The sequence below is a fragment of the Dicentrarchus labrax genome, unplaced genomic scaffold (genome assembly GCF_905237075.1).
Source record: "Dicentrarchus labrax unplaced genomic scaffold, dlabrax2021, whole genome shotgun sequence".
NCBI lineage: Eukaryota > Metazoa > Chordata > Actinopteri > Moronidae > Dicentrarchus > Dicentrarchus labrax.
The window spans coordinates 22,279,241-22,304,190 of record NW_026136701.1 but is presented as its reverse complement, the minus strand read 5'-3'; the positions used below and the strand labels follow the sequence as shown (position 1 = coordinate 22,304,190).

Here is a 24,950-nt window from a genome sequence, read left to right as displayed (position 1 = left end):
TCGATGCTCCTGACTGGTGTCTTCTCTCACCTTTTTTTTGTTTTTGCTTCCTCTTTATTCTCTTCTCACCTTCTCACCATTTTTCTTTTGTACTCTTTTTCCACACATCTCCCTCCCTTTCAAACCCTTTTCTTTTTGCTGTCTTTTCTCTCTTGCTCCTCTCCCATCTCTGCATTCTCTCTACACTCCTTAACCTGTAGAACTTGTCTTTGTCTATCTCTCTCCTTTGCTGTCTCTTGCCTTTCTTTCTCACCATTACCCTCTTCTTAAACTCTAAGGTTTTTCTGTGAAAGAAACAGTCAAACAGAATGAAAAGTTTGGGTGTTGATGCTTCATTTGCATGCAGTGAGGAAGACTCACCCGTTTTTAAATGATGCCATTTTTTCATTTTATTTAATTTCAGCTAGGAATAATTTTCTTGTGTTTATTTAATGTGTGACTCTTAATTTATTACATCTAATTTACCACGATTGTGCTGTAAAAATAGCCCACGTCACTTGTCTGAATGAAGCTTTCATCAAGGAAATCGATTGCTGATCATTAACATGGCAGACAACTGATGAAAGAGATTGCTTAAACAAAAATTTGCATTCTTAGCCCCGACATTACGTTGTCATGGCTGTGTGTGTCGACACATTTTCATGAACACAGTAATGAACAATGCCTGAGTGAAACTTCACACCAACACTGCATAGAGAAGATGGTCTGATTAGATTTTACAGCACCTTGCTGCATTATTTTGCATATTAATGAGGGCAAACTAATTCTCCCGAAGCTACCATACTGCCTTAATGCTTCTAATTGTGAATTAATATTAATGCATTAACACATTAATATTAATACAAATACATTAATTGGTAGTTAATGTATTACTTAGCCTAATGACCTTACGAGTAGAACTGGTTATATGTGATATATTTGATTGAGTTTCCAAACAACCTGTTAACTCTAATGTGGCTCTTGCTCTTAACTGTGGCTCTCTTTGATCAGCTTTCAGATATCGCTCGCTGCTCTGCTCTCAATCTGGTTCAAGTTGTAAATATAAAGCATCCTGGTGGCCCCAAATCGACCAGGACGCAGGAGATTAACATCCCTAAGCTTCACACACAGGATTTGGTGCTTCAGATAATTAGCAGCCACTCTGTCTGATCTAGAAAATCAGTAGTGATAGTCTATACAATCTGCCCATAGGTGGTTTATACCCAGCCTAAACCCTGTTAGAGTTTTTTCCTGCATGGGGAGTCTGGGGTCTGTCGCCAAAGCCTTTTAGTTAATGCAGAAGTAAAGTATAAGAAGCAAACTGCAAAATGTTTTTTTACACAACGTGGGCATCCGACCAAAAGAGTGGTTTAACGATTTGGTAACTGGTTGAATAGAAGAGATGGTAGCAATAGACATGCCTGTTCAAGAGTAGCGATTAATATAGTGTGGGAATAAAATGTTAATGTGTTGACTTGCAAAGCATTTGTAACAAATTGAGGGCAGCAGTAGGTCCTTAAAAAACCCCAACGTGACTTAAATTTGATTGCTTGTATCCATGCCTTTTAAAATCTCCCAAGTTTATGTTTACTTCAATAAAACTCCCAGACCAATCCCCTGATTGCAACAGCAGATGTGGCTTATATGCAGATTGGCAAATAACATCATCTCAAGCCTCATCTCTCTACTGACTAAAGTATAATCTCTTATCTCTTTATTCATTTATTCCCTTTTGCTGTGTCTTCATTATTTCTTTCAAAAGGTGAAGAAGGACTCTGTGGTATCCTGCGTCCTGGACTCGGAGGCGGTGGCCTGGGATCGTGAGAAGAAACAGATCCAGCCCTTCCAGGTCCTCACCACCCGTAAGAGAAAGGTAAGGATGGAGAGGACTATATTAAAGTGGGAGAAGAATGAATGAAATGCTGTGGGTGTTAAAAGGGTAGAAAGTAGGAAATGATGAGAGAGGAAGAAGTGGAAAGGTTGAAAAGAGAAAACAAGACAGAAATAAAGACCAAAAGGTAGAGGAGAGGAAGATAATGGAGTGAAATGATCCGGCAGACGGAGGGAGATGGACGGAGAAAGAGCAGACAGAAAGAGGGGGAGATTGATAAGTACGAGACAGAAGAGTCAAATGGATCGAGGAGAGAGGAGGGTGTGTGAGATTGCAAATGTCAGCGCGGTGTTTTTCAGTTTTGATCAGAGTAACGGCCTCTTTCCACTACACCAATCACATTAGAGGGAAACCTTGTCTTTTTCTATGCATGATGACCTCTTTGTAAATTAGGAAAGGAGAAATGAGAGTGCAGATATGGAGAACATGATGATGAAAATGGCTGAAAATGATTATCCTGATGATTTTTTGCTAGATGCTGTTACCGCCACTATGAAATCATGATTATTTGTAATGATGGTTTGATGCACAAACTGATTGTACTGCGCTTCTGGCGTTTTTGTAACAACATCTCCACTGCTTTACTACCATGAGCGTTCTTGCTGAAATGAAATATTTCAGATGATGAGGAGATGAAACCCGATACGGACTAATTAAACATCCTTAATAGGCGGAGGGGAAAGTAATGAGGGAGTGAAAAGGAGAATGAAGGAGAAGAGGGGATAAATCAGGAGACAAATCCTTCAGGTTTTGAAAAGGCAAAGGCATTTTATTTTGTATTCCTGATCACATCCCTTTACCGATGGTCACAGAAGTTTTCATTTTGGATGTTCTCTTAAAGAACCGAGAGAGCCAGTTGCAGCTGTTTGTATGTCCAAACGCAGCCTAGTTATAACATGTTTACTAAGTAGAGATGTACTTAATTCAAACTGGTTGCTCCACAAAAACTATTTCTTGCACAGGGATTAGTTGTTAGATATTTACATCCAGTAACTGTTACCTAGGTAACGGAACCAACTGACAAAGCTAACGTGGGCTTGCTAATACAGGTTGAGAGTGGAGAGCGAAAGAGATGGTATAACATCTGATCGGCATCTCTTAATTGACGCTTGATGAAATATTTTAGATTGCATTTTACAAAAATAGGAAGCCACACCTCAAATGACACAATCTTATACAATGGCCTTTTGTGCACAATGTGCATATATAAATAAATAAAAAGATTACCCTTACATTACAAAGGATTGGTAAATTATGTCCGACAACAAACCGTTTGGGGGTTTATATTCTGATATCAATATAGTATCTCACATCAATAGAAACAGGCTTACAAGAAAGCCAATTTCCATGTTCATAGGTGTGAGACCAAATACACAAAATAGGAAAACATGAATAGTTTATTCTGTGTGCCTTCATACTTGACATGCATCAAATAATCTCATCTCATATTGGATGTGTATTATTCAGTCTAGGTATGTATGAATAAAACCAGCCCATACTTTGACACTCAATCCAGCTTCACATTTTCATCAAACCAAAATAATTTAGGGTTTCCCTTTCTGCCTTCTTACAGAGGTGAATGCAGGTTATATAAAGCATGAACCTTTCTCACTTCTATTGCCAGAGGTAGTAGTAGTAGTACTTCCAACTTTATTTGTACTAAAATATTGTAACACACACACTCGTGGACAACTCATGAACGGGCACTTAACACGGGCTAAGAAGGTCACCGAGCTTGCTGAAGCGAGCACTGCTACATCCTGAAAACCGAGTTTTTAGAGAGTCCCCGCCTCCAAAATGTACTGTGTGCATCCTTTAAACCTAAGAAATGTATTGAGTACATTTTGAAAAAAACATTTTGAAACCTGCATTGTTGACATCCATGTATACTTGCAAGCAGTCTTCTTCTTCCCTGCCTTTGTTGGTGTAATGCTGTGTTTCTCAGTGGAGTAGAATACAACCATTGGTGAATAACATAACCCACTCAAACAACAATGCTCTGTAGAGCTACTAGGGGTAAAAAAAAACTCTAACAAGTTTGAATGGTTCTGATAATGTAAATCACTAGTAGGAAACTATCTAGTAGCTCAAAGAAGGTAGTAGTAATCCATAGGAATGGATTAACGAATATCTGGTGCAACACAGTCTTGGAATTCAATATTGCTTCGACACGGTTATGGAGAAGTCCTGGAATTTTATAGCACAGCCATGGTGGAAATGCTGTAATAAGGCAGAGTGGAGACTGACAGGAGTAAACAAGAGTAGAATAAACAGGATGAGGTGCAAGACAGGTGAGAGTAGAAGTCGGTGGAGAAACAGAAGAGGTGAGAGAAGTGAGTCAAGGTGCAGGACGAGAGGGAGGAAGACGACGAGGAGGTGCGATGCTCTTTAAAGTTAGAGGGGAAACAGGAAGGGGAAGGCGGTTAACTTTCAAGATGAACAGGAGAGGAATCAAAGAGCTCTTTGTAACAAGTCCCAAGGTTGGATGTAGCGATTTGTGAATAAGATGCATCTATTTGCATATTTTTGTCAAGGGAAAAATATTAAAATGTTTTTGTGTGTGTTGATGCCTCCCTACAGGACGTGGATGCCTCAGAGATCAAAGTCCAAGTGTGTGTGTACGCCTTTGACCTGCTGTATCTCAACGGCGAGGTAAGGCCTGGTGCTGATGAGGAAAAATATTACCCAGAGATCTCGCTCAACACTCCCCGTTGTCATTTAAAACTGGCGTGAGTGTGTGCATGTTCATTGTTTGTGCGCGTGTCCGCGTGCCCGTCACCCCGCTGAGATGCCAACAACGTCCCTGAATGCCAATGCCGTTGCTACTGGAGGCCGTAACTAGATAATGATTGTAATGCTCATTGTAATTCCAGCGGAGTATGTCTGAGTGTGTGTGTCTGTCTGAGATTGTGTGTGTGTGTGTGTGTGTGTGTGTGTGTGTGTGTGTGTGTGTGTGTGTGTGTGTGTGTGTGTGTGTGTGTGTGTGTGTGTGTGTGTGTGTGTGTGTGTGTGTGTGTGTGTGTGTGTGTGTGTGTGTGTGTGTGTGTGTGTGTGTGTGTGACAGAGAGACAGACAGACAGAGAGACAGACAGAGAGACAGACAGAGAGACACAGAGAGACAGACAGAGAGAGAGACACAGAGAGAGAGACACAGACACTTTGACGCTGTGTCAAATGGTGGTCGTGTGTAAATTGTGGGATTGAGAGAGTGTATGATTCCAAACAAATAATACACAATTTTGAAGCTAATTTCCTAAAAGTCAGCCAAAGAAAATGCAAATCATTGACTGTTAAAATCAGCCAATGATGTGAGTTTTCCCAAGTGGACAGAAACAAAATTACAGAATTAAGAGCGCCAGAGACTGAAGTTGTGCCATTTCATTGCTGCTTCCTACCTAATATGGCATTTATGTAAATGTTATGAATTAATTTGTCTCTGTACACACATACTTTCTGTCTTTTTTTGGTCTGTTGCCCTTTTTTAATTCATTTATTTATTTTTAATCATTTCCTTTTCTACAAATTCTCACTCTCCAATTCCCTGTGCACTGCAGTCCTTGTTACTGCTAACTCTGTTGTCGGCCTGTCGAGGGCTCTTCGTGCTCCCCCCCCATCAACACTAAAGTATTAGGGGATGCTAGCAGGACTGTAACAACCACTGAGGACGCCAAGGTCATGTCCTTGGTACTGTTTTTTGGGAATGTGGCAGGTTGAAAATCAGAGGAGTTAACATTCTTCAAATACAACACACATTACATGATTTTTTACTTTTTCCAAGGCTGACAGTAATATTTTTCAGACATCTGTTTTGCTACCAATTAAGAAATACAAATAATAAAAGGAAACAAGTCCTGCAACATCATTATTACATGAGAACACTTTCAGTGTCCCTTTTTATAAATATATAGGTGTTTTTCGAGTCTTACACTTGCTTTGCAATGTTTATGAGAATTTGTGGCCATTTAATTTATTATAATGCACAAATTCTTAATGCCCCCAAAACTACAGTAGGTGGTTGGAAACTTGCTCATAATGAGTGTGTGCAACCAAGACTGTGTGTGTTCTGCAGGTTTAAGACTGTGTGTGTACTCGTTTGTGCGTGGGTGTTTGTATGTGTGTCCAAAGCTGTCGTGACTGTGTATCTGTGAGTATACTCTGAGACTGTTTGTGTGGGTAGCTAGTTGAGATGGCATTTCATCCTTGTCATTGTAAGGCTCCAAGCTATGAAGAGGAAATGGTTGTAATGATACACAGTTTTTCCATTTGTAACGTGTGTGTGTGTGTGTGTGTGTGTGTGTGTGTGTGTGTGTGTGTAGTCCCTGGTGCGACAGCCGTTGTGTCGGCGTCGGGCTCTGCTGAAAGAAAGCTTCTCCGAGGTAGAGGGAGAGTTTGTCTTCGCCCGATCCATCGACTCCGACAACACCGACACCATCGCCGAGTTCCTGGAGCAGTCTGTCCGAGGTGTGTGTGTTCTCGTGTGTCTGTGTGTTTGTGTAAGACAGAGAGAGACTTTCTTACTTGTTTTGTATTAGACTTTGTGGGTGTGTACTCACTGTGCACTTGTTTCCCTGCCTGCTGTCCCTGTGTGTCTTGAACCTTTTTTGTGTGTGGGTGTGTTGCACGTGAGTTTCATTTCATTTGTTACTTTGCCTGATACCTTCATGTGTAAACCTTCATGTGTAAATTGTGTGGAGGGTGTGTGTGTGTAGTAGTAGTTGTGTACTATTTCCCTCCCTCCTGTCTCTTTGTTTGGCCTGTTGGACCTATTAACGTGTGTTTGTCAGAGTGTGTGTGCAACCTAAACCTGTGGGTTATGTAATTGGGTTTTCTGTGGTGTGTGTGTGTCTCTCTGACTCTGTATCTGAGAAAGAACATAGACATGTATTTCCCCATGTGTATTGTGTGTGTGTGTCCTTGTCTACTGTCTCTCTTTTTATCCTGAACCTTTTTGTCTGTGTGTTTTTGTGTGTGTCTCAGAAGGAGACAAAGACCTTCCATGTATCTGAAAGATAATCTGTTAATTTCCTTTCTGCACAACTAGAATCGTGTTTTGGTGTATTAATGTGTGTCTGTGTGTCTAGACTCCTGTGAGGGCCTGATGGTGAAGACTCTGGAGAAGGATGCCACCTATGAAATAGCCAAGCGCTCTCATAACTGGCTCAAGGTGTGTGGGTGTGTGTGTGTGTGTGTGTGTGTGTGACACAGTTAGAACTCGCATAACACACTGTTCATAAACCCAATTGTTCTCTTATGACACAAACACAGAAATGAGCACACACTTAGATTCAGACTAAATCAGGCGCTGCGGCGAAAACCAGGGGTAGTGCATTTAGGCTGCAGCAGTAGGCCGTAAAAAAAACGCAAAGTGGAGAAGTTGAAACGGAATCAACTTTTGAAGAAACGCAACCAGACGTCACGGTGCTGTGGCCAATCCGGCGATCAGACGCGTCAAACTGCTGCACAGTCAGCCTGAAATAGCACAGATGCAGGCGATATCCAGACAGAGCTCATTGACCAACGCTATAATACGCTCCCAGTTGTATTCTTTCTCAGGTACCCGGCTTCAACGTGTTTGTCTGGTTTTACAGTCAGTGCTGTAAAATAAGGATAACGAAGAAAGCTGCCTTTGGTTTGTGGCTATTTGTTTGATTGAAAGGGAGACAGACACAGCTGTGGTCAAGCTTAAAAGACGGGGAATGAGAGAGCAAGAGCGCGGCCATAGTGAGAACACCGGTGAACGCGAGAAATAATACATTATCCTAAAGCATAAATAAACAAACAGCCACAACACTTGAGTCTGAATATGGCCGTACGCAACGTTCATTTAGTGCAAAATACAAATAATATGATCTTTTAAATCAGTTTAAATGTTTTTATACATTGATTTCTGATTTTTGGAGGACAAGAGCATTTTTAAGACTAATTGCTTGTCAGCATTTTCAGGCTGCAGTTTAGATCTTTCACTTCACATTGTTAATACACGACATTTAATTGTGACCTCTGGCATTTCATTCATGCAAAGAAGATAAGTACCTTTTCAAGAGTCATAACTGATCTAATTTTGTTAATACTGAGATGCAATTTTTGTTCATACGATAATATCTCTCTCACGCTGTTGTCCTCCCCTCAGCTGAAGAAGGACTACCTGGACGGGGTGGGCGACACGGTGGACCTGTGTGTGATTGGCGCCTACATGGGGAAAGGCAAGAGGACGGGTACCTATGGGGGCTTCCTGCTGGCCTGCTACGACGAAGACAACGAGGAGTTCCAGTCCGTATGCAAGGTGTGTGTCTATACAGTGCGTGTTTTACATAAATACATCTAACACACAGTTTTATATGATTCACAATACAGGGCTCAGAGTTTCTTTCATTGTAGATATTTTAATGAAAACAGACAGACAGAAGAAAATTTCCTCTATTATTTCTCCTGAAGCATAAAATGTGCAAACAAGATTTTCATGTTTAATGTTTTAGTTTTCAGAATAGTTGAGCTTACCAGTCTCTAACATAATGAAATTAATTTACCTTGTTGCAAGCAGATCCACACCTACATAAACTAAAATGAAGAAAAAATAGCTCTAACCAAACCTAAAGCTACACTTGCACTATCATACAAACGGCTTTATTGTGAGACCAACACATTTCTGCTTGCGGCCTTCATCTGCATAGTTTTGTTATTTATACGACAAGTGTTGCTGGAGTCTTCAGACTTTTCCCCTTTACCCTGTACTCTCATTCTCTGAAAACCACAGGGCCGTTCAAACAGACATGTCACTTTTTAGTGTATTTCATTGTTACCTGTACTGTATCTTTTGGATGAAGGTGTTCTTTGATGCGGCTGCATTATCAAATATAAGAACAGTTCACGCTAACCTACGTGCTGTCATTCACAGCTAGGGAATAGTGCACACGTTTTTAAAAAGCAGTGCATTTCTGGAGCCGAAAGGACCCGAATTAAACATCTCCAGAGAAACAGCTTTTATATGTCTGGCCTGAACGTTTCAGGAAACGGTTGAATCCCAAAGTTCAAAATGTTAATCTGTAATTGAATTTTGCCCTCTGGCAGTTTATGTATTTAAACATGTGACCTTTTGGGAGACTAAACTGATAAAAAAAAAATGGGTTAATAGTGTGAACAGTTTTCAGCTATAAGATGGCATAGTGTAACAGTGTTTTGTTTTGTCAACTTGTTTCTCTTTTGTGCAAAATGCAGCTCTTGCTTTGTATTAAGGAGCTATATAGTGCTTTCTGTTCACGTCTGTTTTATAATGTGTATGTGTTGCAGGGTGTTTTTATGTTCTGCTGAGTGTTTTCTGTGTGCGTTTGTTTTATTTAGTCTGTGCGTGTGTGTGCGTGTGCACGTGTGTGCTTTTGAACTGTCATTTTCCCCCTCAAATCTGAGTTGGAGGAAAATATTTTCATGTCTACAAGTGTGTGCAGAGGCGTGACTGGTGCATCTTAGGATAAGTGGTAAGCATGTATTGGAGCATGCGTGACCACTAGTGTGTACTTACATTTGTGTGTTTGTGCTAGAGTGTGACTTCACCACAGTGCATACATTCTGTATCTTCTCTGTCCTGCAAAAACCTTCCATCTCCATCCCCCCCCCCTCCTCCTTCTGTAACTTTTGTGTCTTTATCCATGGAATAGAGATTTAGTGAGCAGCGGACACGCAGTTTTTCGAGCACCGCCCGCTTCACTTTCATATACTTACACACATTCACACCTGGGAGCTTGTTGGTGCAACCGCAGCTTTCTGCTGTCAGCCACTGAGCAGCTTCACTGGAGCCGGCGGAGGTTAGAGCGCCCGTTGGATTACCGTGTTGACTGTTTCAGGCAGTGCTAGTGTTTTTTTCTGTCTCAATATTTCTTCTATAAATAAAAGCTCATTGGAGAATGTTTTTTTTTTTTTTTTTACTCTTGAGATGACTATCCTGGATAAGTGAGGCGAGGATGGATGTTGCGTTTGAATTGCACAACAAAAGACACAACTTGCTGTGTGAAATGTGAAAAATGTCAGATGAAGAGCTTCTGCCTTTTGTCCTTTATTGATTTTCATATTAATCTTCCTTTGCTTTGATAGCTGCTAGCTCTGCTGTTTGGGAGCCAAGTAAGAGGTTTTTTTTTTTTTTTTATATATTTATTTAAACAATGTTGTCATTTTTTTTAAACCGTCAGCTCTAAACAAATGCTGACTGAGCTGCACAATTTAAGGATTCAGTCACACCGGTCAGTCGGTATGACCTGGTGCTTCCAATCACACCTGGTTTTTTTATTAAGTCTTGTTAGTCACACTTTCAGCTCAGATCTTGGCCACATTAAGTCTCCAAATTTCCATTCTGAGGTGTCCTGGCTGGCATTGCTACTGATCTAAGCTGTGTGTGGATAACTTGGCAGTTACACCTTGTTCTTAAAGTTGTTTTGGTACATCACCTCCCCCATGCACAGCAACTAAAGTAATATTCAGAAAGTACACAGAGACCTGCAGTCTTCAAAAATAAGAGACAAAAAAAAGTTCATTTCATAATGAAGTTTTGGCCTGACAACTACATTTCTGTACATGAAACCTGCAATAGTTTTAAGGTACCTGTACTTTACTTGAGTTTTTACATTTTAGACTTAATATTTCTCCTCCACTAGAGAGAAATATTGTACTTTTTACTCTGCTCCATTCTCCTGACACCTATAATTATTAGTCACTTTGGAATAATTTGAAATATAGCTGCACGATATGGTAAAAAAGTCATACTACGATTATTTTGACAGATATTGTGATTGCAATATGATTCATGATCAGTGTGGGGATTGATCATTTTTGCATCATAAATTTAATTTTCATTGAAATCGTGATGCTGTAAAATCTTTTGGGTTCTGTACCAAACAAACACGGTTTCTGTAGAACAAGATTTAGAGGCTAGGGCATCTCTGTATCACTACAGTACTTCATTATAAAGCTGTTTTGTCACACATTTTACCTTTATCAAAAAATTGCAGCTTCTGTGATTTAAATATTTTACTTTTTTAATTAATTTTGCAGCCCTAGATTGAAATCAATTGTATTCATTAATATGATCAGTTTATACAGTGAAAGACTTGACAGAGCCAAGAGATTATGTGTGTTTTGTCTATTTTGGAGTTTTCTGGATGAATTCTTTGATGATCGGCATCACTCAAACACAATACTAGTTCAGAAAGGTCACATGATAATGTTAAGGTACTGCTGATTTGAGTAATCAAGAAAAGAAGAAATCTCTCCATATAAATGGTATAAAAGTTGTATCTATTTTAAAAGGTGTCTGTGGCACGCCACGCTGTCTAGAGGTTTAGGGTGTGTATCATGTGACTGCAGCGCCAGCAGTTCCCGCGTGCCGCTCGTCATCCATCTTTTTCTCTTTCACTATTCAGTGTCAGCCATAAAACGAAGGCAAAAACCCATAAAAATAATCCTGTTGTCCTTGACGTGTTCGACTTCAGAAACCCTCAGTTTCAGTAGCTGAAAGCAGAATTTAACCCACATTTCCATTTCCCAAATGTAATCTCAACTATACGAAATGTCCTTGAGTGAGACATGAGTCCTCAGCAGATCCAGGAGCAGCGCTGCCGCCGAGCTGCCACTGCGAGGTTCACTCAGACACAGGTCACATAGACTCCCTGCACAGATAATAAGAGGAACACTATTGAAATGGAAAAGACAATTAGATTACGGTCACAGCAACAGCTTGTTATTTTGACTCTCAACATTACTTTGAATTCATAAATAACACATGGACTCACAAATGGTTCATTCATTGGATATTTTGGTCATTACTCGTACTAACACAGCGTTATATTAAAGGCTTTGGCAGTGGAAGAAGCTGAATCATCAGACTAAATCCCACTTGAGCTAAACAACATTTATTTATTTATGGTCCTGCCATATTTTACAGTCTCACTTCTCATGGTTTGCCTTTTTTTTATGCTTTTTCCTAGCACAAGTATTGGTTCTGCCTGTAGCTTGATATAATAGGAGGCAGGGATGACGTGAAGCAACAGGCCAAAATGTGATTCAGAGGCTCAAAACGCTGTGCAAAGTCATCCATCCTGGATAACAAGTAATGAAACCTCCAGCAGCGCTTAAAAATGCTTCTTCTCTGTTCTCTGTGTAGGGCTGAGTATTGAAAGTTAATACTTTGACTACCACCCAAAATGTGTTAGTAAAATTGGTTATCAAACTGTCAAGTAACAGTTCTCACTGTTGGTTCCCTTCTTCTTTGATCAGATATTTCCTAACCTAAATCCTAACTTTTATTTTCTATGGCGACAACATTCCAACTTTTTGCTCTGATTTAATTGCAATAAAAGGATGCCAAAATAACAACATCATGATGGTGATTTGTATAAAAGTCACCAGTCACGCTTTGTCAGGTCTGTCCGCGAGACAACAAGCAAACAATTTGTAAAATGCTTGTTTTCTGAATGAGTTTGGATTCAAGGCTATGCTAACTTGGTTCATACTGAACTCACCGGAGACTCCTGTTCTTTCTGTTATTCCCCTCTGGCCTCCTTACGTTCATGAGGTAAAGTACATTCCCCTCCAGTCAGCAGTCAACATGGTCGAAGAGAGACTAATTACAGTACACCGGACAGTGGAAGTCGGCAACTCCATGGCTCGCTTCTGCAGACAGGTTGAGGCGCGAGAGTAAAGATAAATCCACTTTTTTTTTTTTTTATATCCCTGAAGTTTAAAAAGTAAACTCTTGAGCTCTCCTCCCGCCGGTGAATGGCTCTACATCAGAGCAGAATCCGGTGAGACTCCGGGTGTTTATTCCTCTAGAAGCCATTGCTCAACAGCTGTCTGTCAGCAGAGTTTTCTGTATTTAATGTGAAGTAGCTGTCCTTACTCCTAACAAAATACACCACAGTTGGTTTGATAGAGTACTTGGCCTGGTCAGATAGATGGAACTGAATCCATATAGGTGCCACAGTTGAATGAAACACCTTTTGATGAAACATAAAGCTTCTGGTGGACACCTGCTGAATACACCTTTTAGAATATATCTGTGAACTGGAAAATGCTATATTTGCATAATATACCAGCCTTTTTTCCCCTTCCCCTTTCTGTTCATGTCAGCCCGCTAGGTGATTCTTGTGTCTCAGCGGGTTCAGGTCTTTTGAGAGGTGACATGACGCTTCAGGCGAAGCAGGCAGACAAGGCGCTGGTGGTGTATGGGGGGGATTTGCTTGCTGTTCTGTGTTCTGCTGCTCGCTGCCAAATGTCTGCTGTCTCACCATGAGGGAATATGTGTGTGTGTATATCTGAGTGTGTGTGTGTCTTTCTTATCTCCTTTCGTCTCTTGCAGATCGGGACAGGCTTCAAGGATGAAGATCTGGAGCAGCATTACAAGTTCTTAAAGGTAAAGCGGCATGGCTTGACGGTTGCACTTACTAGCACTTGTTTTTCCCACATTGAAGACTTCATTTTTTAAATTCATAACCTAGCTTTTTAATATTCTGCAGCCACAGGAACTTCATTTTTTAAACCAAATCGGGGTCATTTTTGAGGGTAAAAGAGCCAGAATGAGTGTTGCTGAGGTCTTTTGGAGGGCTTTCATTCGACAAATAATAATTTCCTCATTTCATTCTTTATTCATTCTATCTTTTCAGATATAAATTGAGATTTTCATACCCAAATGAGATGACTAGTGTGCAAATGTGCTTTTAAAATATACTCAAATATTGCAATCATTTTGTAAGTGACACCTCCAGGTTGCCAAAATGAGAAAAGTCATAGAAATAAGCTTGGGTATTACAGGAAATAAGTTTTCCCCCCGCAGGCTTGTCCACATCATGTCTAGTATACTAAACATCCCATATATTGCCTTAAAGAAATTTCTGAAATATCAGTACTTTGGCTTTAAAATACTTGTATTTGCTTGAAAATGTGTGACTTTATTCCCTTCTTGAAAAATATTGGACCGAGATCATAAACTACTTCTGTTTCACCGATACAAATCTGCATTTGGTGTAACTGTGCAGGCGTGCTCTGAAGTTGGGTAATGAATTGCTTTTTCAATTTACATTTGAAGAGGTTCGTTCCAGAGCAGCAGAGCAGGAGCATTTGAAGAAATTGACAACTGCTCTCTGAAAATGATAGCATTTGTGAGAGTCACAATTCATTGAAGTACACTGTTGACTTTATTGGCTAAATTTAGACCTGCTTTTCCAGAAATAAGAGCAGAGAGGCACTTAGATGCAGTCATTTGTTTATGAAAGGGACTAATTGTGAGAACATATGCACTGTACAAACCTGGGGCACACTGGAATCAACCTTAGAGTAATATTTCAAAGGTTAAGGGTTTAGACTCAGTGGTACAAACTGCTGCACAGTGCAGAATTGCAGTGAAACACTGATTGAGAAGGCAGTGTAACCTTTTTTTTTCCCCCAGACCAATACAGCTTTGTAATGAAGCCCTCCATCTGAAAGTGATGGATGGTGAATTAAGGCGAGCTGCTGGTGTGGCCGTGTTGCTCTGGTAGCAGTGCTGCAGGCCGATGGGACTTCAGACATGGAGACAATTGGCTCTGTTCACACTCCTCTGGGTGGCGAGGTGTTTTGCTATAACAAGGGACACGCTGATCATTCCCCCACCTATTCTGATGGATATTCTGCTACATGAACCACTGCTCTTTTTTTAATTTCCAATTCACAATCTGGTCCACGTGTCCTGGAAGATTAAATATAATGGAATATAATATAATAATTAATAGGTATGTTTTCATTAGTGTATAATCATCCGAATATAAGAATCCTTTTCGTTTTTGTCCACCATGTTGAACTGTCATGATTCTGGGACAGAAGAGCCAGAGGAACCTGATTTTTTTTTTCTCACAGATTATCTGTCTCAAGTACAACTGTCAGCAATATTGTGACAGTATTTTTTTTATAAAAAGTTACTTACTGCAGCTTTAAGTGACCACTGAGCGGCTGCTACCAAGGTTTTTTTTATTTGATGTTATAAAACCATTAATGCTGCGAAGTCTGCAAAAACTGTTTTCCCCCAGCAACACCTGTATGTGATGATAATTACTCTCCTTAAACAAGTCTCTCCCTCACATATGCCCTCAAGATGGATGCCGTGCTTGGTGTAAATGACACAAATATTTGCATACAGGTGAAATGGCTCCTACACATTAGAATCTTTTATAAGACTCTACACGCCTACCAGCTCACTCATTGTAATTCACTCTGTATAAGAGTGTCACTTGAATGCCTACAGTATAAATAATGTGTGCGAGGAAGCCAGCACTACTACTGCCAGAGCCTTCTTTTTTCCCCAGCATTACTTAACTATGACCCAGTTCTGTGGACACTGCGGCAGTCTAGTTAACATTACACTGTTTCAGAGTCACATTTGCTGAAATGGTTGTTTTTACGCCGAAACAAGATGGATGTCATTTTGTACAAATGTGACACCTACGCTGTCAGAATGACTGCTTGTGTCGAAGTTAAAAAGGCACGATTAAATATTTTAGAAGTCGACAGTTGCTTACTGGAACAGTTTGGTTGGAGGGCCTGAGCTAAGCATGAATTTTTATCTTAAGAGTTGAATATCGGGTAACAGAACCACGTATATCAACATGTTTCTTATTGAAATGTTTCATGTAGGTGTATGATAATGTGGTTTGGAAATCACCTCTCATGTTGCCCCTCAGGTAAAGTAGGTATCATTTGAATAGAAAGTGTTGAAACTCTGTGCAGTGTCTTGGGAAGTGATTGTGAGGCAGCAGGGCAACCAAAACCACTCCATCACTGTCTCTTTATCAGGTTCTCTGTGAATGCATTGACCTATTTTTTTTACATTGTGCTCGTCTGTGTGAGGATTTACTCAGTTTTTGGAACTTGTGGTAGTTTATTTTTGTTACACATTAATTAATTTCATACATTTTTACACATTCAACATGTAATATAATTCTATATGTATACTATGTTCTGTAGGAGCACATCCTGCAGAAGCCCCGTGCCTACTACCGTTTCGACCAATCAGCAGAGCCCGATGTTTGGCTGGATGCCGTGCAGGTTTGGGAGGTGAAGTGCGCCGACCTGTCGCTGTCGCCCGTCTACCATGCTGCCATGGGAATGGTCAGTTCAGTGTGTTAATCCCCCCCCCATGTGTTTCCACTGATAAATTCTGCTTGTTATGGTCTGTTGCCTGCAATGAAAAGTCACAATTAGTGCCTCTTAATTGAGTTATTAAAAATGCTGTAAAAGATGCTGGATTTAATGGAACAGATACTTGTTTATTACCCGTGGTTTCGCTGCATGCTGGACTCACAGTCCCACAGAGAACATTAAGTCTTTCCCATAACATAACAGTATACAACTCTCCTTTTAACAACAGCTGAAGTAAAGTGGCACTGAGATAGATGTATTCTATTGGGATTATTTAAAACAAATCTGACTTTAAAGGTGCGAGGTGTTGTCAATAAACATTGCATTTTACGACGTTACTTTTAAACACTTCAATTTGAGTAAGCTGGATGAGTTGTTGTAAACAAAGGAGACCCTGGCTAAGAGGATTAGTATTATCTACACGTTACATATCATCAAACGTCAGGTTAGTTTTGACAGGTAATTTGTCAGATTACTTTATGGCTTTAAATATGTAGCTGCAGCTTTTCCTTTTAATAGCTGGTGGAAACAATGGTCTAAAGTTTGAGAAGAACCTTCAGAAGGAAGTTTTATGGGACATTTTCAGGACTATCAGTACCAATTGTCTACCAGTCATCACTGTTTTGTTAGGGTGTTGCTATTACAATACCCAAATAACATTAGTCCTCACCTCTTAATTAAGGCTTAAACCGATTAGTGTATATGTATATACAATAGCCCTGGTCCATACAAGCAAAATGAGCTATTAAACTCAGTTGTAACCCCTCTTTGTGTGTTGATGGCGATCCACGTAACATACAAGTTTGGTTGGATTCCATTCTCCTTAATGGGGAAAGATACTGTAAAGAGTTCCCTAAATAGTTGCTAATGGTTTTACTGGTTGTGATGCTTTTGTAGACTATTCACATTTTATTTGTTGACCCTTGACTACCATGAAGTCAGAGCCAAAGTTGTTATGAGACTGTGTGTGTATATATAGTTATTCTAAAAGAGAAAATGTACAATGCATACACATTTGTAGTGAGAGAATTTGAGTAGCAGATACATGGAAGTAGGACAATAGCACAGTTTTTCTCCTGGAACTGAAAGGGTCTAAAAAATCATTAAATATTCAATGTTTTAAAAACTTGAACTAATCGGAATTTAATAGATTTCGAAGCCATACAGTCCAACAGTGTGTTTAACACATCAAAGAGTTACCATTTCCAATGCAGTAGAAGTAACAAAGGACACTTGCTTACATGCATCAGTGGCTGTATACTGACTCTGATTCTGTCTGACCTCAGGCGGATCCAGAAAAGGGCATTTCTCTGAGGTTCCCCCGCTTCCTTCGGATCAGAGATGACAAGAAGCCTGAGGACGCCACGACCGGAGCTCAGGTACATCACATATCGCCTGTACTGGGCTGAGGGTAGAAAAACAACGGTGTCAAAGTGTAGTGAAGTACAGAATAATACCCACTTTAAACATCAGATACTATCTGTAAGACATGTGTTGAGGCCCAGGAGTGCAAACGGGGTCGACCTTGTGCAATATTATAACTGTAAACTAAAAAGAATTCAATCATACGCTTGTTTGGCTGTGTTACTTGAATGCGGCATCATTATTATCATCATCATCATCATCATGGTCACCTCACAACATCTGTCATGTAAAAATTCAAGGGTGAACGGCATTGCAAGGACAATCCTCCTTTTTATACCGGCATGAGTTTATGTAGTGGCCTCCCACTGCACCACGAACAGAGCTGTATAACGGTCAGCAGCATCTCCAGAGTCCAGTGGTGGAGTCTGGGTAATATATTGGGAGGCAGCAAACAATGAATTATTCTGTACAGTAAGGATGTGTAGGTCAGCTGTACCTTCACCTGAGTACACACATACTGAACTAAACCAACCACCAACACAGCAGCCTGTGATTGTACAGTATGATACATTAAACCTTATTTTAGCTCTGTGTATGAATGGACACCGCATTCAGGACAGTGACAGTACGTTTCTCCAAAGACATAAATGAAGTTTAAATCATTTAAGATGTTTTTATTTATTATAAAATTATGTTTACTTGCTATTCTCTGACCTGCCCGCTGACCCACTAGCACATCATTTATTTATAATTCAACCCAACAAACCTGAATAACAAGTCAATGCAACACATCCCGTCATGTAACTGACCTCTTCAAGCTCTCCTGAAATATAAAGACTGCAGTGACTGTGAACTCTGTACATATTGGAAGTGTTGAAACTGTTAATAATTGGGCCTACAATAAACTGCTATTCAGTCTTATTATTGATTAGCCAATTATTTTCAAGGAAATCCCTTAGTCTATAAAATGTCTGTAAAATGTGAAAAATGTCCCTATTTTCTAAAGCCTAATGCTACATCAAAGTGATTGCTATTTTCTGTAATGTAAGAAAAGAAAATAGCAACATTTTCTCACATTGGAGAATAAAAATGACTAAAAGATTATCAAAATAGTTATGGATCAATTTGATGTTGATTGATGTTTTCAGCTCTAAAAGTAATGAACAATTTAGTAAGAAATTCCCAATCATTTGCTGCTTCCTGCTCCTTTCTCATTGTAAATTGAATATTATTGATTTTTCTTGGGATAAAAGGCATCAACTTGAATTCCAGGAAGTTGTGACAGGCATTTTTCACGTGTTTTAAATTGGTTGTAAAAAATAATTATCATTATTAAAAAGTATAAAATGAATGCCAAGCTGCAGTCGTGTATATATAACATGTTGTTAAAGCTCTGAGTGGTAGCCAACAGCTTGATGGTTTGTTTGATAATTATAATAATATAATTAAGCAGTGAATCATTATTTCCTGTGCCAACATCTGGTCTGACTTAATAAGGATGCTTTTATATCTTTTGAATCAAAGTCACTCTATGAATTCATCAGTAACAAAAACACCAGCAGCCACACACAAAAAGCTCTGGTTTGTTGTTGCTGTTCACCGTCCACCACCGGCTACCATTCTGAAGTTTGATTCTCTACTAAAACTTTTAAGACACGCTCATCGGCATCAAGAGTTGCCCTGGATGTACAAACTCTGACTGACAACCAAACCCAAGCCAGGTATCACGCAAGCATTGATCAGGGTTGTGTAACAGCATACAGAACAAAGGTTTTACGTTTTTATGAGGCACAAAATGTCAAACTGAAGCCTGGCTCTTTCTTTTAACCTGAGCCTAAACCAGTGGAACTTTTGATAAGGTTAAAACCATATTTCTAACGTAAATGTTCACTGACTTGCATTAACAGCCATCTGTTAACTGTGGAGTCTAGCGTTGTTGTCCGCTGGGACTCCGGTTGGAGCATCAGCTGCATTTAAAAAGATACTTCTGCCAGTTATTATCTGCGAGGATGCGTACGCGCTCGGCATCACAACACATAGTTTCACATCGCGTGATTTATCGGACTATTTAAATGAAACCTGACATCATCCGAGTCGGAGGGAGTTTAGACAATGTGGAGCCTGAAGAGGTTGGTCAGTTTCAGGCTGAGAATCAAAGCTCTACCTTGATGCTGTGAAGCAGGAATAATGTGATGGCTCATTGTTTTCCTCCTCACTGTGCCACCCTGCTGCACTGGTACTGATACTGCTGATTCTGGGTGGGCCTGCTGTTCGCACATTATTCATTGTCCCGCCTTCCACCCCCTCACTCCCAAACCCCGATGAGCTCAAGTGAACACAACCTCTGTCTCCCAGTCGGCAGCTGGGAGTCACCGACTTCAAAGCCCGGGATATGAATAATCAAACTGTTATTTTTAGCTTTTCCTCTTCATGTTACTGACCTGACTTCATGATCTTCTCTCCCTCCCTCCTTCCCTTCTTCCTTCCCTCCTGCCTTCTCTCTTTCATGCATGCTCTCTCATGCCAACCCTCCCTCTCTCTTTCTCTCGATATCTCTCTCCCTCTCAATCTCTGTTCATCTCTCCTGCTCTCTGCAGATTGCTGATTTGTACAAGAAGCAGCAGCAGATTCAGAATCAAGGGGAGAAAGCTGACCCAGAGGACTACTACTGATCATCTAGTAGTCATCAGCAGAGAATAATAAATATGGCAAAAATAATTGTAAATAGCATCTTCCTTTTTTTTGTAATGTTGAATGAAAATAAAGGCTCTTGCCAGTTTTAAGCATCCTGTCTATTGTGTTATTGATTGATCGACGCCCCTCCCTTACGGACTCGATTTCCCTTTCAGAATGAAAATTGCGTAAATACTTCACCGCATACGGTGCACATAAATTCCAACAACCCAAATCGACCCGGCAAGTTACAGCATACCTGCCAGTAATAGATCCCTATCAAAGATTCACTGTGGAAAACCGCCCAGCAAAACATGAAATGTATGGGCAGCATACCAATACTTTTTGAGTTGGCCTGATTTCTGCTCGAGCACTCAAGGCGGCAGCGAAGTGCTTTCAGCGTGTGTGGTAATAAGAGGACAAGCCAAGGAGATTGCTGGCTGCCTGAAACGTTATTAGATGTAGAAAAAGACGCGGGAGCTGACAGTTGCTCAAACAGCAGGACAAAGGAGAAGCACTCACAGCTTGCATTAGATGATGGAAATCCACTAACTGTCCAGCCTGAATCAATCAGAGACTGTTAGAGATGTGTGGAAGGGGGGGGTCGGTTTGAGAGCCAAGGACGAGCGGTTATTACATGAGGAAGCAAAGAGGATTTTGAGAGTTTTCGGCATAGTGATGCCATGTGAGAGGTAGTGAGTGTGCTTGGCGACCGAGATTGAACCACTTCGCGTTTGCAATTTGTTTGTGCTTTCGTCTGCCTGAGCCGTAAGCAATTCAGAATCACATTAAATGCAAAGTAGAGTGAATGTGCAGGAAATATTTAGTTGACATTGAGACACAGCGCTTGAGACTGCTTGAGATTATGAGGTATACATCATTCATTGGCCACAGAGCTGCATTTAAACATCCAAAGAACTGTTTGATTGCTGCACAAATACACTCTTATAACTGATCATCCTCAGCGGCGGTGCTCCACAGCCACACAATCAGCTCTAGAGATGGTAATGTTGGTTAGTCGGCCCACCATTTTGGTTCAGATTGAAATCTGACTATTGGATCGATTGCCATGGAATCTGGTACAGACACTTTTGTTTTTGTTGCAAAAAACTGTATTTGATGTGCTTTAGTTTTCAGTTTGGCTCCATGTCCCATCTTCTAACAAACATGGAGGCAGCAGGCGTTATGACCTATACTGCAATCAGCCACCAAGGGGCCATCGAGGTGTTTTGGAGACCTCTCGTCATCCATCTTTGAGTAAAACCGGTTACATTCCCATCAGCCTCAGCTGTACTTATGAGTTGCACAGTGAACTACAGAATGTTAGCATCGTCACTGTTAGTGTGCTGACTGACCACTGTGCCTAAGCGCAGCCTCACAGCCGCTAACACGGCTTGTTTTGATCTCTAGGGATGTGTTCTAGGTGATCAGTGATGCATTGCTCCAGTGCAGTAGCAGGGACACAACGAGATGCAGGAAATAAATTACAAGCGTCGGAGGGGCTGGGATTCTTGTGGCTGCAAGGAGGCATCAAGAGTGCAATTTTACAGAGCTCGTCTGTAAACATTCTCCCAGTTCTGTGGTGACTCACGCTGCATGTGGCATACTATTGTCACTGTCTTCAAATGCAGAGTTTTTTGTATTTCATATACTGGAGAGCTTTTGAGATCACTGTTTGTTATGCTGTCTCCATATGCAAGTATTCATACTGCACAACTGGTGGTTTGCCTGTTATTTGTGTGTGTGGGCTGTGTCCTGTGTCTGCTGAAGGGGAGTTTGAGAAGGATACCATTGTGGTCGGATAATCATGGAAATTGCCCTGAAAATGCCCTTTTCGTCTGCCTCTGTTGTTTTTCTGTACCATACTCCTTTATTTTTCCATCAGTTTTCATTCACTGCCATCCATTAATGTGCTTCTGTTTGCTCTTTAAATATGTCTCTTCTCTCCTGCACACTTCGTTCGGGTACATCTGACACCCATCTTGAATATCATCACATCTCGTCTGTTTTTTGAATAAAAACAAGGGACTTGCTGGTGTTACTAAAATCTGAATTTCAAATAGCAGTTGTCATCTGTACTGTTGCTTTAGAAGTGGGCTTGAAACAGCAAGTGTGAGGGATGGAAAAGGCCCTAATGGAAATCAAACAGGCAGCAGAGCATGAAATATTGAAAATGCAAATATGTAATGAATTCAATTCCATATTGTGTGCTGTATGATCCTGGCTTTTGTTGTGAATTACTCTGAAGTTTGACTACAGCAAGCATTGTCTCGGCCTAATTTGTGTACGTGTGATTGTGTAAGTGGAGAGGAAGCGTGAAAGTCCCTGAATCCTTGCACACCGAGACTTTTTCGGTATTTGTGTCCTCTTTTGTGCATGTGTGAATGGGGTTGTTTTTATCATCTCTGTGTGAAAATGTATGTGCCTGGTAAGCTGCCTGTGTTTGTGTGTTTGTGTGTGTATATGTGTCACTGATGTTTACCGAGGGGGGCAGCTGGCACACATCACACGCCTGCGGGTATTGCAGCACAGCGGCCTCCATCTCCACCGAGGTCCTAGCCCATGTTCAGACAGCTGTGCTGTTAGTTCACATCAAGTCACCCGTTCACACTGGGTCCCGCAGGGGAGGTTGTGGTTGCAAACCTACCTGCTTGCTGCCTTGGTTCGACTGTGCTTTGCTACATGTTAAGAAGTGTCTGGGGGCTTTGGGGTGTGGAGCATGATTTTAAAAAAAGAATGCCCCAGAACTGATCTCTGGTATTGTGACTGATGAACGTCAAACTGAAGATGGCTCTTCTGTGATGTGTTTCTCTGATGTGTTTCTCTTTAAAGTTTTTAGGAAGTGTCGCCTAAAGCAGGGTTATGGATTCCTTCCAACTGCAAAAAAAAAAAGGGGGGCATCTAAAAAAAAAAATGCCAGGTTTCACCTTTCTCTGTCCTTTTGTGCCCCTCTCTTCCCCCACCTCATTCTCCCACATAAGCTATCTGTCTTGCTCACAATACCCCTTTCTCCACCCTGAAAACAATGCGTTTGTTCTCCTCCACCTCCTCCTCCTCCCCATCCCTTCATCCCTTTCTATCCCTCCATCCATTTGTTTGGTGCTCTCTGTGACATCTCTGCCATGCCAGGCTATGAGGGAGAGAGGGAGGGACAGGCCGGGCCATTGTCCCCAGCCGAACCCACAGAATATCAATAGTGTTTTTCTTGAGCAGGAGCGCCGAGCGTTGGCCAGTAACCTTTCGGATTTGATGATGTCAGGCCCCCTCTTTTTTTGGGCCCTTTATATGATTTCCTTCGCCCTCCAATCTCCACTCCAACAGCGTATTACATCCTCAACATAAGAGACAGTACAGAATTGTATGCACTGTGTGACTCATCAGGGCACTTCATCAGCTCAGTTTAACCATTACAAGATGCGTGCGACTGTGCCAACAAGTCCTCCAAGTTAAATGAGAAAATACAGCATTTGTAAATGCCCGCGAGAGTGCCCTCCTGTTGGAAGGACATCACTTGGCAGTGCCTTGAAAAGCTGTTACAACTCATTATAAAAAATGAATTGTTGTCTGACTCTGCTATGGCTAAGCATTGGTTAGGTTTAGGCAAATGAGGCTACAGCCATGCTAGCTGCTCTGTGAAGCTGAATTTGGACATAGCAAACGTTGGCATTCTAACATTTGGTAATTTGCACAAAACACAAAGTACAGCTGAGGATGACGGGGATGTTGTGAGTCTTGCAGATATTTTGTCAGAAACCAAAGTACTGGACAAATTTTGGTGGTGCTAGATGAAACGTTACAGGATCACAAAGTAGTAGGATTCATCCTCTTGGGACCATTGTGCAACATGCCATGGCAATCCATCCAGTTTGTTGAGATATTTCAGTCTGGACCAAAGTGATGGACCGACCAACGGTTATGCTGCTAGCAATACTAGCAAGCCTTAAAAAAAAAAAACTTGGCAAGGGAAAGCTAGTTCCAGAGACAGATGTCTTCCAGAGACAGACAAGAGTCCTATTCCCTCGAGAATTTTGCCAGTTTTTTGGGGGGGATTGTCGCAGCCTAAAATGTCTGTATTCCCAGCAGCTTTTGTAATATATTGTGATGTGATGCATGCTGCAACATTTTTTGCCATTTTGCAACTTGTGCAGTTGTTCCAGGGAGAATAAAATCAGTCTGCAACTTCACAACTAGAAACAAGGATGTCAGTTTGGTGACACATGGCTCAATCTTTAGCACAGAAATTCACAGTGATTGGTTGCGCTGATTGTTGTGAGTGCACCATCCTGGAGGGACTGCCTGATTCTTGCTCCAGGTCTTTGTCACTTGAACATAAAAGTCACAACATCATTTTTTGAGCATTTGCTGAAGTGACGAAGGAGATCCCGTCTGTGCAAATTTGGAACAAAAAAGAGAGTTCATAGACTGAATGTTACTGTGTTCATAAGCAGCCATGTTTCCTGCCACAAGCTTCTAAAATGTCAGTAAGCTTTTGCACACAACTGTCCTCTAAATTGGTCGTTGCCAACCTTTGTCTGTCAGACATGCTCTCACAGCTCTGTCAGGTCAAGTAAATCTTCATTGGCACAACCATTTATTTCAGCCATTTATCTCTTACTTTTAGCTGCTTTAATTTCTGGTTTTCACAGCCTTGCACATGATGTTCGGATGTTACAGTGGACTCAATATGAGGATGTAGTTTTTAAGTGTAATTCACAATCCCCAAGTAGAGGTAAATCCTGGGATACAAGGAGCCCGGTTTGGGTGGTGTAAATGCAGATAGTAAAGAGATGCTTTCAGGTCATATATTTTTTTTCTACACTCAATCTTTTTTTTTAGACATCAGGCTCCTAACCTGCGTCCTATTAGAAAACCTAAATGGCGTAACAGTGCT

General features: G+C 40.9%; 1 protein-coding gene across 1 annotated transcript in view; it reads left to right on the top strand.

The window, feature by feature from the left end:
- LOC127365551 (sodium/potassium-transporting ATPase subunit alpha-2) overlaps positions 1-24,950 on the top strand; it is a 101,614-nt gene that overhangs the window by 21,962 nt on the left and 54,702 nt on the right. The window contains exons 19-22 of the mRNA XM_051403727.1: positions 1,742-1,852; positions 4,451-4,522; positions 6,187-6,331; positions 6,952-7,034. Of these exons, the coding sequence (XP_051259687.1) occupies positions 1,742-1,852; positions 4,451-4,522; positions 6,187-6,331; positions 6,952-7,034 (411 nt within the window). The remainder of the gene's footprint in view (positions 1-1,741; positions 1,853-4,450; positions 4,523-6,186; positions 6,332-6,951; positions 7,035-24,950) is intronic.